This window comes from Oreochromis niloticus, unplaced genomic scaffold (assembly GCF_001858045.2).
Source record: "Oreochromis niloticus isolate F11D_XX unplaced genomic scaffold, O_niloticus_UMD_NMBU tig00002348_pilon, whole genome shotgun sequence".
Classification (NCBI taxonomy): Eukaryota; Metazoa; Chordata; class Actinopteri; order Cichliformes; family Cichlidae; genus Oreochromis; species Oreochromis niloticus.
The window spans coordinates 1-13,649 of record NW_020327622.1 but is presented as its reverse complement, the minus strand read 5'-3'; the positions used below and the strand labels follow the sequence as shown (position 1 = coordinate 13,649).

The 13,649-nt window shown below is 47.1% G+C and overlaps 1 protein-coding gene and 1 pseudogene across 1 annotated transcript; both read right to left on the bottom strand.

Moving 5' to 3' along the window:
• Window positions 1-2,988: 2,988 nt before the first annotated feature.
• Window positions 2,989-4,105, bottom strand: LOC109199110 (UBA-like domain-containing protein 2 pseudogene; annotated as a pseudogene).
• A 2,661-nt stretch (window positions 4,106-6,766) lies between these two features.
• Window positions 6,767-12,410, bottom strand: LOC109199111 (N-acetylglucosamine-6-phosphate deacetylase). The gene is made up of 12 exons (XM_019354437.2): window positions 12,057-12,410; window positions 11,375-11,528; window positions 10,930-11,066; window positions 10,460-10,599; window positions 9,993-10,047; window positions 9,609-9,821; window positions 8,810-8,898; window positions 8,562-8,706; window positions 8,254-8,361; window positions 8,040-8,108; window positions 7,783-7,884; window positions 6,767-7,067 (listed from the first exon to the last, which is right to left on the bottom strand). The coding sequence occupies exons 2-12, from the start codon at window positions 11,455-11,457 to the stop codon at window positions 6,988-6,990; spliced, it is 1,221 nt and encodes a 406-aa protein (XP_019209982.1). The 5' UTR covers window positions 11,458-11,528; window positions 12,057-12,410; the 3' UTR covers window positions 6,767-6,987.
• Window positions 12,411-13,649: the final 1,239 nt, after the last annotated feature.

The following is a 13,649-nucleotide window of genomic DNA, read 5'->3' as shown; positions in this document are numbered from 1 at the left end:
TGTGGTCTAACTGCTTGATGATGATATAATGTGGAAAAATGTATTTTATAACTGATCATTTGAAGGTCATGGCTGATGCCTGGCTAAGAGCCCAGCAGGGTTAAATGTGGCCAAGCAGGCCTTTAAAGTTCACATCAGCCAAACGGAGGACAGTGTAAACTCCTCAAACTGGAGCTGCTCCAACAGTAAAAAGTTGCTGAAATCCTGTCCTGTTTGTGTAATGGAGTATCCTCGCTTCCTTATTTACACGTGTCACATCGCTGCGTTCGCTTCACTTTCAGCAGCGGCTCATTAATCCTCGTTACTGTGGATCTTACTGACGGCACGACTCTTCAGTTTGACACCCGGCCCGACCACATCCTTCCTCAAACTTCAGTCGCTCAAATGCAAAGAAGTTCAACCGTCTTTCTTTCGCTCTTACAGTAAAAATAAAATAGGTGCGGCGTGACCAAACACTGCCAAGAAAGACAGAAGAGCCAGAGGAAGTACAGATCAGAAGTTGTTTTATTAAACATATAAATACAAATTTAAACAAAGTAAGTGAAAACAAAGTACATGAGAGAAATCTCTAGAAAAGAGCCGTGGATCAGAGTCTGTGAGAAAGTAACCAGAGCTAAAACATCTTTTAATGACTCTTTGACCAGTTTGTAAAGTCCTCAGCTGGATTTGAAAGGCCTAAAATATGTTGCAAAAACAGAGTAGGAGCAGCGTGGACAGGCCGGTTAATCCACGCTGCGGGAATCTCAAACAGAGCCTCCGAACCCCGCGGCTTGTCACCAACAACAAACCAGGCAGGAGGTCACCTTCCAGCCGCTCCTCATTTCCCCCAACTTGTCCAGAATGATTTCAGACTGGATTTGCCCTGAGGTCAGTGAACGCATCGTCAGAGCTAAGACTTTTAGGAAAAGGTCTCTTTAAAAGGTCATTTTCTTTACTCTTTAAAGCTCGGACCCTAAAAGGCGTCCACTGACCTCCGCATTTCACTGTGGAAAAGCTGGCAGCGGCTGTGCAATCCACCAACGACTGTGCGATAAACCAAAGGTTTCTGTGGCTTCAGTCGCAAATGTGAAATTTTGTACTTGGAAAAAATCAGATTATTCAGGTTTTTTTAAGCCAAACTTGCATTTACTGACATGATGGACTGGAAATCATTTACTTTAAAAGGGATTGATCAGCTGATCATTACAGTTGATTTTCAGTCCAAATGTTTCACGCTTAAACTTTTCCAACGACTCAGCTGTAAGACTGTTACATTTAACTCTAAATATTCAGTTACGCTTCCATCAGTGGAGCCGACCGAGGCTCCAACAATCGAGCCAGTGTCGATTAAACTCTTAAGCCCTAACGCCCCCTGATACGGGGGCAAAAGGCAGGAGATCAGGTAGGTTTGGGGCTTAAGAGGTTAAACTGTTAATGATTGATTAAGAATCTGTTCTTAGTTGATTTTAAGCAAATCTCTTAATAAAGTTCAGTTTCGGGGTTAACGTGTGGGCTCCTCAGAGTGTTGCAGAGACGAACACCTGACACCGTCACATTTAACCAGACGAGTCAAACATTAAATTTGACCCACGACGTGTTTGACTATGGCAACAATTTTCCACCATTTCACGTTAAAGTCTGACAGCGTGCAGGCGTGGCCCTAAAGGTGAGCGTTTAGCCTGTTAGCTCACAGCGCTCGAGTTCCCTCACATCATTTAAATCTGTTAACAAGAGTCTCTGATGTCAGAGACCGACACGCCCCTCCTGCAGCGAGTAAACGTGGTTCACGAACAGCTGATTGTCTGAAGAACAAAACCTGAAAACTCCTCATTCTTCTTCCTCGTGACATAAACGCGACTTTATTTTACTCGCCGTGACGCATGCGGGACTTGTCAAACAGGAAGTCCAGCAGAGTACATTCAGAGCGAGTGCTGGGCCCCGCCCCCTCAGACAGATGGAGGTAGGAGCGTTTGAGTGTCTGAAAGGTTGTGTGGAAATCGCAGAGCCGACCTTTAAACCTCTCGCAGACACAAACATGGCGGAGGAGCCGACCTTAAAAAAAAAACATAAAAGCGCTCTCAGATCAAAGTTCGACTGGAATTTTTTTATTTACAACCCAGAAAAGTTGACAGGCGATCGAGTTCTGCTTTCTAACCCGGCTTCACATCAGCAGCTTATTGCAAACCCTCCATCTCAGCTCATTTTTGACCTTTTCTTCTTCTTCTGTCATTTATTCGCCGCGCTCAGCTCTTCATCACATCACCCACAGACGTCACGAATGTTACTGAGCTCGTCTACATCAGTGCATCTGTATCAGTGCACAGCTGGATGAAAAAATATCAAATCTGCTGCACAATAAAGATTAAAGATCTCAATCCAACAAAGATATGAAATTTAAAAAAAAAAAAAAAAAGGGAGATATTCGGGTTTCGTTTTTTAAATTTAAGGGCACGCGTGCCCCAAAGCCCATGCACACACTGCTTATGAAAGACTGATGTGGTTTCTGGGCGTGAACATTGAAAATGATGTATTCCTGCTAATGCCCAGCAGGGGGCGACTCTTTTACTTACTGCTCACTTGACCTCTGAACTCAGCTGTACTTTCCTGATAAGTTTATGGTCAAAGTCTCTCAGTAAGAGTCGCTGACTGAATGTTTTAAAACAGGACTTTTCAAAGTAATGGGTGATGTCCATCTTTTATATACAGTCTATGATGGCTTCTATGATAAAAGACAAACTTTGATTATTTAAGTCCCATTTTTGATTTCAATAGTGAAAACAGCCTGAATCATTCTGAAAGAACAACAATTAAAATTTTAATAAAGATCCGTCTTTGTTTTTATGCCTCAGACGCACCTGTGTGCAAAGGTAACACTGACTGTCAGGCTGTCCCATAAAGACTGAGAGGACATCACGTTCTGTCCCACCTTCTCATATATTCAGTGAATTCAGAAGAATCAGAGCAGGTGAGCGTTTAGCCTGTTAGCTCACAGCTAACAGGCTGTGCAGGTGTTTAGTTTGATTTATTTCTAAGTGGAATTAAAAATCTGTGGAGGTGGAAACGAGAGGTTTAGATTTTTTTCCCTGTCATGACTTAATTGTGAGGAATCGTGAAGCAGAGATCAGAACAACAACAAAAAAGAATCATTGGAAATAAACAAGATTACATTTATTTTAAATTTTCTGCCTCAGGCACAGTTTCTCACTTCCAGCTGTGTTCACATCTGGCAGGTGTGCAGCAAAAGGAACATTTTTCCATCCAGCTCAGAAAAACTATCCTTAAACAACCAGCACTGAATGACAAGCACAAACTGGGATCATCTCTGACATCACGGTAGTGTCTGCAGCCCAGCCGGAGCACTCCTCTTTTTTTTGGCTGTAAATGAAACTTTGTGGCTGACCTGTTGGTGCACATCTGTAGTCCAAACACACACACACACACACACACACACACACACACGTCTGATTCGTCCTCCTCTTGGTCTGCTGGTTATTGCCGACTTCCTGTCTGATTTTTTTTCTGACAAATGAAAAGAGAGTCTCTAAAAATCACGTCTCATGGCTCCGATCCTCAGCAAGTGCTCCGTTGGGGTTCTGCTCAGAGCAGGGCCGGGTTCAGTTTCTCAGTGTCCTCGGAGACCCCCGGCGTCGCCCTCTGGCTCGCAGCGAAGCCAAACTGCTCGTGTTCAGTTCAGAGAAACGAGAAACAAGAAATCTTCCCCCCTCCCGCCCCACAAACCCCAGAGCCCCCACTCAGCCCGCCGCTCGGCCTCATCTCTGTCCGTGAAGCGCAGATACGACGGGGGCCTGCTGGGAGCCGTTGGGCTGGGAGACGGGGGGCCACATGGGAGTCTGTTGCATGTGGTGGTAGTGATTGTGGTGCATGTGGTGGCCCGTGGGAGATGACGGGGCAGCCAGGCCGGCTGGTGGCTGGGCGGCGAGGATGCCCAGAAGGAGCCGAATCCCACCGTGGAGAGTGGGCTGGTGGAGAGCACGCCATGGACACCTGGGAGGGCCCGCTGCCCGTGCCGGAGCCACACTCGGACGCCCGCAGTTTGGAGAACATGGTGATGGCGTCGGGGAAGTTGGGCGGCGTGGCGGGGGTGTTTCTGGGAGTGCACATCTGTAGGAAGAGAGAGAAAGAGAGGACAGTTTCAAAATAAAAGCCTGGAGGACTTGTTGTAAAACTTCTAATGTTTTAATGTGAAGTCAGATGAAGTAACACACACACACACACACACACACACAGTCAGCCAAAAATAGAGAAGGAAAGTCAGCAGGAGGCCCAGGTGATGACCCGAGAATTTCTAAGGCTCCTGGAGGCAGAAGCTCTGGATAAACGGAGTCGCACATGCTGCTCGATGAAAACAAGATTATTAAACAGCTTCGTTTTAATGAGGTCAGCAGGTGCGAGTCTGCGGGCCGTAAACTAACACGGTGGCACCAAAACCCGAGCCAGGGTGACGACACGCTGGCTGCACCCATATTTATGTTTATGGTTTACTGGGGGGGGCAATAACCGACTGTTGGCAGCTCACAGGAACTTCCTGGAGTCTCCACCAGCTCCTGAGATGAAACGGACATTAATTACCCTCCATATGTGGTACAGATGGTTGAACCCGAGTCTCAGGTGTAGACCTTTGTGTGCAGGTGGAACACCAATCATAAATCGGCGTTCCACTGTAGAAATCTTTTAGCCCTTCCACTTCCTCTTACAGCGTGGGACCCGCCCACCTCATGAGGTGATGGTTAGTGACGTCAATTTGGAGCACACCAAAACAAACAGAGTTGTGCCTGTAGCCACAGATCTGTGTCACCAAAACAAGAGCGGGATGACCACAGTGACTTTTACGCTGCCTGTTGGAGCTCCGCCTCCACCACGCTACTCCCAGAATTATTAAACAACTTAAAACGTCCTCATATGTTCATAATGAGCTGCTGAAAGGCTCTCCTTCCCAACATAAACAGCCGGATGTGTTGTTTCTGCGCCGAGGTACACGGCGTGCAGACGCGCCCGTCTCAGAGACGGTAAACCTGCGGGGATTTTCCGGCTCGTGTTCAGGCTGGATCAGCGTGTTCGTTACAAACGGCCTCGCCTCTGTAGATTTCACGTGACCCTCGGGGAACCGGTTCTGTGGTATGCTGCGTGTTGATGCATCGCACCGATGACGTTGGATCAAGAACAAAAACACCAGCTCGCCGGGCACGCCACGTGACCTCACACAGAGCCAAATAATCAAACTTTCACTTACGAGTCAAGAATGAGCTTCAGGAACAGGAACAACTTTGATTGGTGCTTATTAAAGCTCCGAGACGCTGCTGCATGCGCACACACGCTCTCTGACTAATCTAGGAGGCGTCTAAGAAGGCTGGTTTGCGCTGACCCTTCGTGGCCTCGCTCTCTCAGCGCGTACAGCTGGAGCTCCTCGGGCCGACGTCTCTCTCAGGCGCCGGGCCCAAAACTCTCGCCTCAGACAGTTTCCCGTCAGAGCCTCGAGGTTCTCGGGCTTTTTCTTCTTTGGAAGCTTTTTATCTCTTGAAGACTACAGCGTTATTTTTAATAGTTCATCAGTTTACAGTCACACGTGTGGATTCCTGTTTCCCCCCATACTCCGAAAATCTGTACTCAAAATATTTTTACATTTTTCTAAAATATCCCACTAAATTTGTCCTTATTTGTGCTTATGGCAAAAAGTCCAAACTCTGCCGTTTTCTGAGCCTCAAACAAACTTATCAGTTTCACAATAAAAGGCTCCTCATTGCTGCTCCCTCCTCCTCCTCCCGTTCACCCCGGAGGAAGAGGAAGCTGGGCAGCTGATGCTCGCTCAGAGCGCTGAGTTGCTTCAGTGCATGAAAGCCTCGGGCGAGATGATGTCACCCAAAATAATAACAAGGCAGCCTGCTGTCTCAACACGCCCCCCCCCCCCCGACGCAAACCAGAGGAGGAGGAATGAAAACAAAACACGCCTGCTGCAGATGTTGGCTGTCCCAGCACGACCGAGGATCAGACGAATCCAGGGAGGCAGGAGCAGGAGACTCAGATAGTTAATGGGAACACACACACACACACACACACACACACACACACACCTGTCTGCTCACTGTGACGCAGGTCTGCACATTTTCTCTTTATAAGCCAGTAATTAAATTACAGGGCTGCAGTTGGAGATTAAACAGTTATTATGGCTGCACACGCCCGTCGTCCTAACAGCGCTCAAACACAAACACAGGTCTGTGTGTTCTCCTTCTGTTCAGATCAGGAAAGAGAAACGAGGGTTACCCTCGTCGACACCTGAGGGGTAAAGAGTTAAAGGTTCTCGCTGTCCTTTAACTATAACATTCACCACCAGGGGGCAGCATTTTACCAGTGAGAGCGATTCATGAAATAGTTTCCTGGGCACGAGTTTACCACCCTTACTTTTGAGTTCCTGAACAGCCTGTCACCAGGTCGGTCTCACACGGACAGTTATGAGTCCACGATGTGACTATTTCTTCTTTTAAAGGCTGAAAACGTTCAAACCAGAGACCACAGCTGGCCTGGCCGTTCCAACTCAGGACCTTTTCACTATGAGACAATAATGCTAACATCTGCTCCACACCAGCAGCAGTCTGTCCACACTCGGTTGATGGTGTCCGTAAAATTTGAAACAAACAAAGAAAAAGAGAAGTTTACAGAAACTGAGGGTGTGCAGTGACCTTCACCGTGACCCCTGACCCTACAGAGGTCATACAGCTGCTTTAACACAACATCAGACTTTCAGCAACACACGATCAATGAGCACGCTGACTTTCAGGGTAATAAACAGAAATCTTTGGTAGTTTGAAAGGCAGGAAATCATTTTCTACATCTAACAGTAAAGCACATCATCTGACATTTAATAAACTAATAGTGCAGTAATATTTCACTCTGGTCCAGTTTTCCTGCAGCGCCTGGTGCACTCAGTCAGTCCATTAAAACCATGTCGATCATGTACGAAGGCACAGGCGGTCCAGTTTCCTTCTTCATCTCCTACTGTCCTTTTCTCCAAACCTCCTCTCCAGAGATATAGGTGGCTTTGACGTTGAGGCCCTCATCGAGCAGAACGAGGTCTGTAAAAAAATAGTGCAGAGTGTAAGAAACACAGGAAGCAGCGCTGCTGAGAGAAAAGAATCAGAAGGATGGTGTTATAGAGGGATCATTGCAAAGACGGTGGAAAAGTCGGAGTTCTGTCAGTCGGAGACGGTTTCCTCCTGAACATCTGGAGGAACGTCAATGCTTTGAAGGATCAGTTAAACTGTAAGTCTCACAAATTCAGGCTGAATCCAGCTGCTGGCCTCATTAAAGGAAAACACATGAACTCCAGGAAAGGTCAGAGAGAGGCGGCGCGATCCCGGAGAACCTCACGGCTACAGCCGTTAAACTTTAATCCAACGTCGTTGACCTTTGAAGCGCTGCACAACTGACAAATGTGCATGATGGAGGCTAAATATTCACTCACCATTCATGTGGGTTATTTTATTTACTCTTATTAAAACTTTTATTGTAAATCTGAAACAGAGCGAGTTCGAAGTTCTCGAAGCGGTTTGGCTGTAAACGTTTTTATTTCTGCTGTAAAGTTTAACATGGGAGTCTATGGAGACTGGCTCCCTGCTGGAGCCTCTGCTGGACACTAGAGGAACTGCAGGCTTTGGTCAACTGTTATACAGCCCCCCCCCCATGAAAAAAGTCCATATTTACATCCAAGAAAACGCTGAGGACACAAAGGAGGAACTACAGCAGCTCTAACAGCAGGGATGCAGAAATAAAGGTGCAGTCGGCTCTGACCTGCGTCGGAGCCGTAGTCCAGCTTTCCCTTTTTGTGGCTGATTCCCAGAAGCTGAGCCGGATGCAGGGAGGCAGCTTCCAGAGCCTCCTGTACACTGCAGCCTGGAGGACAGAGCAGGAAGTGAAGAGCAATGATGATCTGACCTGCATCGCCACAGCAACCAGGTCTCACCTGCTGGAGTTTACACCAGGCAGCGCGTCACTGCTCATTATGATTCTACTTCCTGTTTTTAGTCATTAAAGCAACACAAACTGACCTGAGGCCTGCTTGAAGTGGCGCACACACATGTCCATTGTGGCGATGCTGCCGCTCAAAGTCTTGGTGCCTGAACACAGAGTGAAGTTAGAGAGTTTTACACATGAAACCGTGGCAAGCACGATTTATTTTACTTTTCAGATCTCTGGTTCTAGTTATGCATCGCTCAGGAAATCACAGGCCTGTGAGATAATAACATCTGAAGAACATCAGACCTGCCACGTAAGCGTGGAGACCCTGGATCTCAATGACCTGCTGGCCCAGAGTGTGACGGCCGGGAGGAAGACCCATCGCGGTGATAGCGTCCGTCACCAGCACCAGACCTGAAAGTATGAAACACACAAGTCACGGGAAAGTCCAAAATCCATCTACTCCCAGAATGATGCCACATGTTTAAACACATTCGTGGAGCTTCACCAACCTCCTGAAACCAAAATAAGAACATTCTGATACATTTAGGAATATATTTGTCGAGATTTTCGTGCTTTTGGCTGCTGATCTGAAATAGAAACCTCGGTCAGACCTGACGGGTGAGCTCTGTGAGCGATGCGCAGGGCTGCAGGGTTGGTGTGGATGCCATCAGCTATCATGCCGTAGTAAACCGTCCTGCCTGCGGGGATCCTGTCGCTGGTCAGCAGACCCACTATACCCGGGTCACGATGGTGGAACTGGACCACAGCAAACACAGAAGGATTACTGAGAGCGTAAAACCGACCGGGCTGAACAGAAACTGACTCAGAGTCTCAGAGACGAGCAGCAGCTGGGACTCACAGGCAGCATGGCGTTGAACAGGTGAGTGATGAAGGTCGCGCCGTGCTGCACCGCCTCCTCGGCCTGCGACAGGTCGGCCGCTGAGTGACCTGCAAGAACCAGTCGAGTAAACTTTGTTCACATCAGCGCTGTCAGACGGATTACAGCAGCTCCAGGTCCTCTACAGAGGACTGACCTGCCCACGCTGACACCGCACACACCACACAAAACACTCAGGACTGAACCGGAACATGATTCAACAGAAACAGGAAATAAAATGAAATCAGTAAATCAATCATTAAAATAAAAAATACAACCACACAAGAAAAGTGTATAAGTAAATAAGGACTGAATAATAGTATGAAAATGAAAAAAAGGATAATAATTTTTTTTTGAAAGTTATCTTAAAAGAAAATCTACGAAATAAAAGCAAATTTAAAATAAATAATGCAAACAATATAAAACAACTAAAAATGAAAATAAATAAAATAATAAATTAAAAATGTGATTATTTTTTATTTTAAAAAACTCAAAAGAATAATAAATGTTTAATGAAAATAAAAATAATCTAAAATAAATAAAATCATATTTAAAAAAAATACAAGGATGCAAAAAAAGACAAATTAAGAAATAAAATTTCAAATATTATAAAAACAGAGAAAAAATAATGTAAATGGTGTAAATAAATAAATAAAAACAAAGTGAAAATGAAACCAGTGAAGCAGAGACGGCTTTTCTAACTTGAAGGTTTAGTGTTTTATTATTTACATCACGATTAAGCTTTGCTGTATAATCGTTGCCGTGACTACACAATGCTCACCTAAGGACACAGTGATGCCCCTCCGGCTCAGCTCCCTCACCACCGATTGGCTGCCGGGCAGCTCAGGAGCCAGCGTCACTATGGCAACATCGTCCAGGCTGCCGTAGACCTCCATCAGGTCCTCGAGGCCTCCGGACTTGAAGGTGCGGAGGTATTTCTCTGGGTGGGCCCCTTTCTTCTCTGCGCTGATGAACGGACCCTCCAGGTGAAAACCTGAACAGGGAAGTTTACAGTAAGTGAAACAGACGCCATTTTCAGCCATGGTTGGCGCCCGTGTACCGCAGCAGTGTGATCGTTTACGTACCAACATCTCTGCAGCTTGTGATCAATGAGGATAAACAAAGAATAAACAAAAATTCACCTACAGCATCTGTAAAACCTCACCGAGAACTCCGGCTCCATGTGGTCCTCCATCATGAACTTTGACCTGAGGCAGAACCTGGAACACACATTTTGATGATGCTGTTTACACGTAGAAGCTTCACGTCACCGATCGTTAACGTCCTGACGTGTACATGCACAGCGCGTTCACACCGGCCTTCATTTCACCCCTTCAGGTGCACCTCTGGACCTTCCAGTGCTGCTGCCTCCAACCCCAGCCTCCAGTTTTAGTTTAACTCTCGGTGCTCTCCCTGCTCCATCCTGAGTCTGTCCTGGTTGTTTCCAGGGTTCGTTTTAGGTGGCGGGTGGAGGCGGTGCAGCAGCACCTTCCAGTGAAGGAACTGAAAGCAGCAGGTGGCCTGGAAGAAGCTGTCCAGAGATGCTCCAGAAGATGACTTTGAAGGAGACAGTAGGAACCCCTGAACATGCGAGCGTGTCTAAACTTGAACTGATAAAAATGAAACAGTGACCTTGTGGTAAACTTCGGGAGGGGAGGTGACCAGAGTCGGGCAGAAGGACGTCACGCCATGCTCGAGGATCTTTTTGGCAACAAACGAAACTCCATCACTGACGTTCTCAGACGCCTGCGAGAAGTCGATGCCGTAACCTCCTGCAGCAGGAAGACGAGCCGTTACTCTCCTCGGGATAAACTAGCCCCGCCCCTCAGCAGCAACAACGCTCTCCGTGACTCCAACACACACAGCGCTTATAAACTGCAGCGTCAGCTCAGATCCCACTGACACCACCTTCAGCTCCAGAGACTATGATGAACATTAAGAAGAGTTTGAAGCTCACAGATTCATTTTTACAGTTCTATCATCTTTGTTTCGTGCTCAGGTTCCAGCACGCCATCTGAATGTCTGACCAGGTATCAAAGTTACTGCAGCACCGCAGCTTCTGAAACACATGCAAAGGTGTGTGTCTGTGGGTGTGTGTGTACCGTTGATCTGGACGTCTATAAAGCCCGGCGCGATGATGCTGCCCTCACAGTCCACACGTTTGTCAGCGTATCCCTGTTCATCGAAGAACAGCTTCTCTGGGTCTAAAATCCTCCCCTCACGCACCCACAGGTCCTCTCTGCACACACACACGCACACACACACGCACACACACACACCTGGGTCATGACACCCTGGTCCATGGTACAGCATACATCATTAATAACTTTAACAATCAATAACTGGGCACACAAGTTTGAATTTATTTTGGATTTTTCTGAGCTGCAAAGGCTCAAAACCTATACCTGGCTCTCCGAGTATCTCCGAGTATACTCCTGTCAGGAGCTCTGAGCGCTCCTCTCAGCAGAATAGTTGGATTGAAGCTGGCGGGCTTCCTGGCTCACACCGGCTCTTTTTGCAGTGCTGTTTAGTGTGTGTGTGTCGTACCTCTGCAGCTCGTTGTCCCTCAGGATCCTGCAGTTGATGAACTGAGTGATGGGAGCGTCTGACACCGATTTGTTGGACGGCATGCTTTTGGTTTTGTGTCCTCTCAGCAGGCGAACGCGGACACTGCAAACACCGCCCGCTCAGCTACAGACGACTGGGAAACACAGCAGAACAAATCAAACCGTTTCCTGTCACAAATCTCTCGATGTTCATGTTAAACACGACCACAGCTTCTTACAGTGCGCACTTGTCCCTGTTTATCAGTTTCCCCCTAATACAGGCAACAATTTACAAGAAGCAACCAGTTAAAGGAGGATTATTATGAACTGTGAATCATGCAAAGCTGCTCTAGTCGAGTCCAGCATGACAGGAATTAAGAGCAGGACGTGGTTCAAGCTTGCGATGGAAACCCAAAGTGTGAGACAAGCAGAAGTGAAGTTTGTAACATGCAGGTGAGGTGAGGCGGAGCCGCAGGGTTTAATGAGGGTCTGATCTTATTGCTGTGGGTGCAGCCGCTGACTTTGACCTCTGATCTTTTTATGGTCTCGGTGAAACATCCTGAGATAAGCCAAACTATTCTTATCTGCCTGTTGTAGTCAGCTCCCCTGACTCTACCCCGACTCTGCTTTCCGCCAAACTCCACTCACGAAACGCTGAATTTAACTTTCTCCTCTTTACCTACCTTGACACACAAAGTGGTGAAAACCCAGAAACACGTCTCCGCCTCAGTGTCCACTCGGCCTCCGTCAAACCCTCAGTGGCACTCGTGTTTCAGCACAAGCTGATCTATTCCAGCCGCCACCGACACAGAACCGGAAACTAAAACTGCGTTTTTCTCACGGAGTTCTGCAGCTCCTCCACCGCGGTGCCTCCACCTGCCCTGCAGCTGTGATCCAGCGGCGCTATAAGGTGTGTGATCGCGCTGGTGCTCAGAGGAGCCGAGCAGAGCCAGAGGAAGAGGATCGAGTCATGTGACCGAGGCAGGTCAGCTGATCAAAACAACAGGACGAGAGCAGCTGCGGTTTGCTGACACATGCCAAAGTTTTCCACGGTCAGCACAGAAGAACAAGTTTCACGAGTTTATAATCACGAAAAGCTTCAATTCGTTTAAAACATCTTTACATGTTAGAGGTGACAAAGCGCGTTTATTCTCAGAGGGTTTACAGGAACAATGGAGCCATGTTTCCTTTAATGACTGCAGGAAAAAACAGCTGCAAAATATTTACTATTCACACTCTTCGGACACTTTATTAGGTACACCTTGCATGTGCCAGGGTCGTCCCAGGCTGGCTCGGTTAAAGTGTCACAAACGAGTTGGTCTCTGCTGTGAATGATTTCACGTCATTTTGAGGCAGGAACAACATTCAGGGTGGATTCGATTCAACGGGGCTTCTAACTAATAAACTTCATTTATTGAACTAAAAATTCAGTGACGTTAAAGATTCGTATTCCAGCAGAGATGTGGCCGAGAGGGCAGCAGAAACTGAGCCAGTACAGAACTGTCACATTTCTTTAAGCAGTGGATCGATTATACTGAGAACACTGAGTCATAAAGATCAAGTCTTTATTTGAATACAAGCCCCTCATAACTCCCGCTGACTGCAGGATATTTACAATACAAAGAAATGGCTTTACGTCACTTCCTAACATGCCCAGCAGAGGGCGCTGGGACACAGCGTGCAGCTCCTCCTCAGCACAAACCTCACCGGCTCTGTGTGAGCCGTTCTTCCTCTGACGTCACCGTGTCACAACCAAAAGTAAAATATTTAAAAGCGTCTCTTATGTTGTACAATTTCATTGCCTTTAACTCAGAGAGACTGTCAGGATGTTTCTGAGCACACTCGGTGACACAGTGTCAGACTGTGAAACAGTCACAAACACACCTGCATGTTTGTCTTTACTTCACACACGCACAAACAAACAGATCTGAGAAAAGCTGCACGAACACACAACGTCTAACACAGTGATCACATATACATACACACTCTACAACCCCACACATCGACACACTCACACTGTGGAACCTTCACATTCACACCCACTCATACACACTCCAGACAAAAAAAAGACGATGATGTCACACGTTCACCATGACTTAATGTCATCCCAGAGATTCTCACGAGGTGAAGGTCGAACTGAGTGGTGACCGATCCACGCTCCCTGACCCACTCCTTTGCAGTCCGAGCCCGATGAATCCCGGCGGTGTCATACTGAGATATTCCCGCAACATCGGGAAGGAAAAAGAATCCATACCTGCTCCGTCAGTACATTCAGG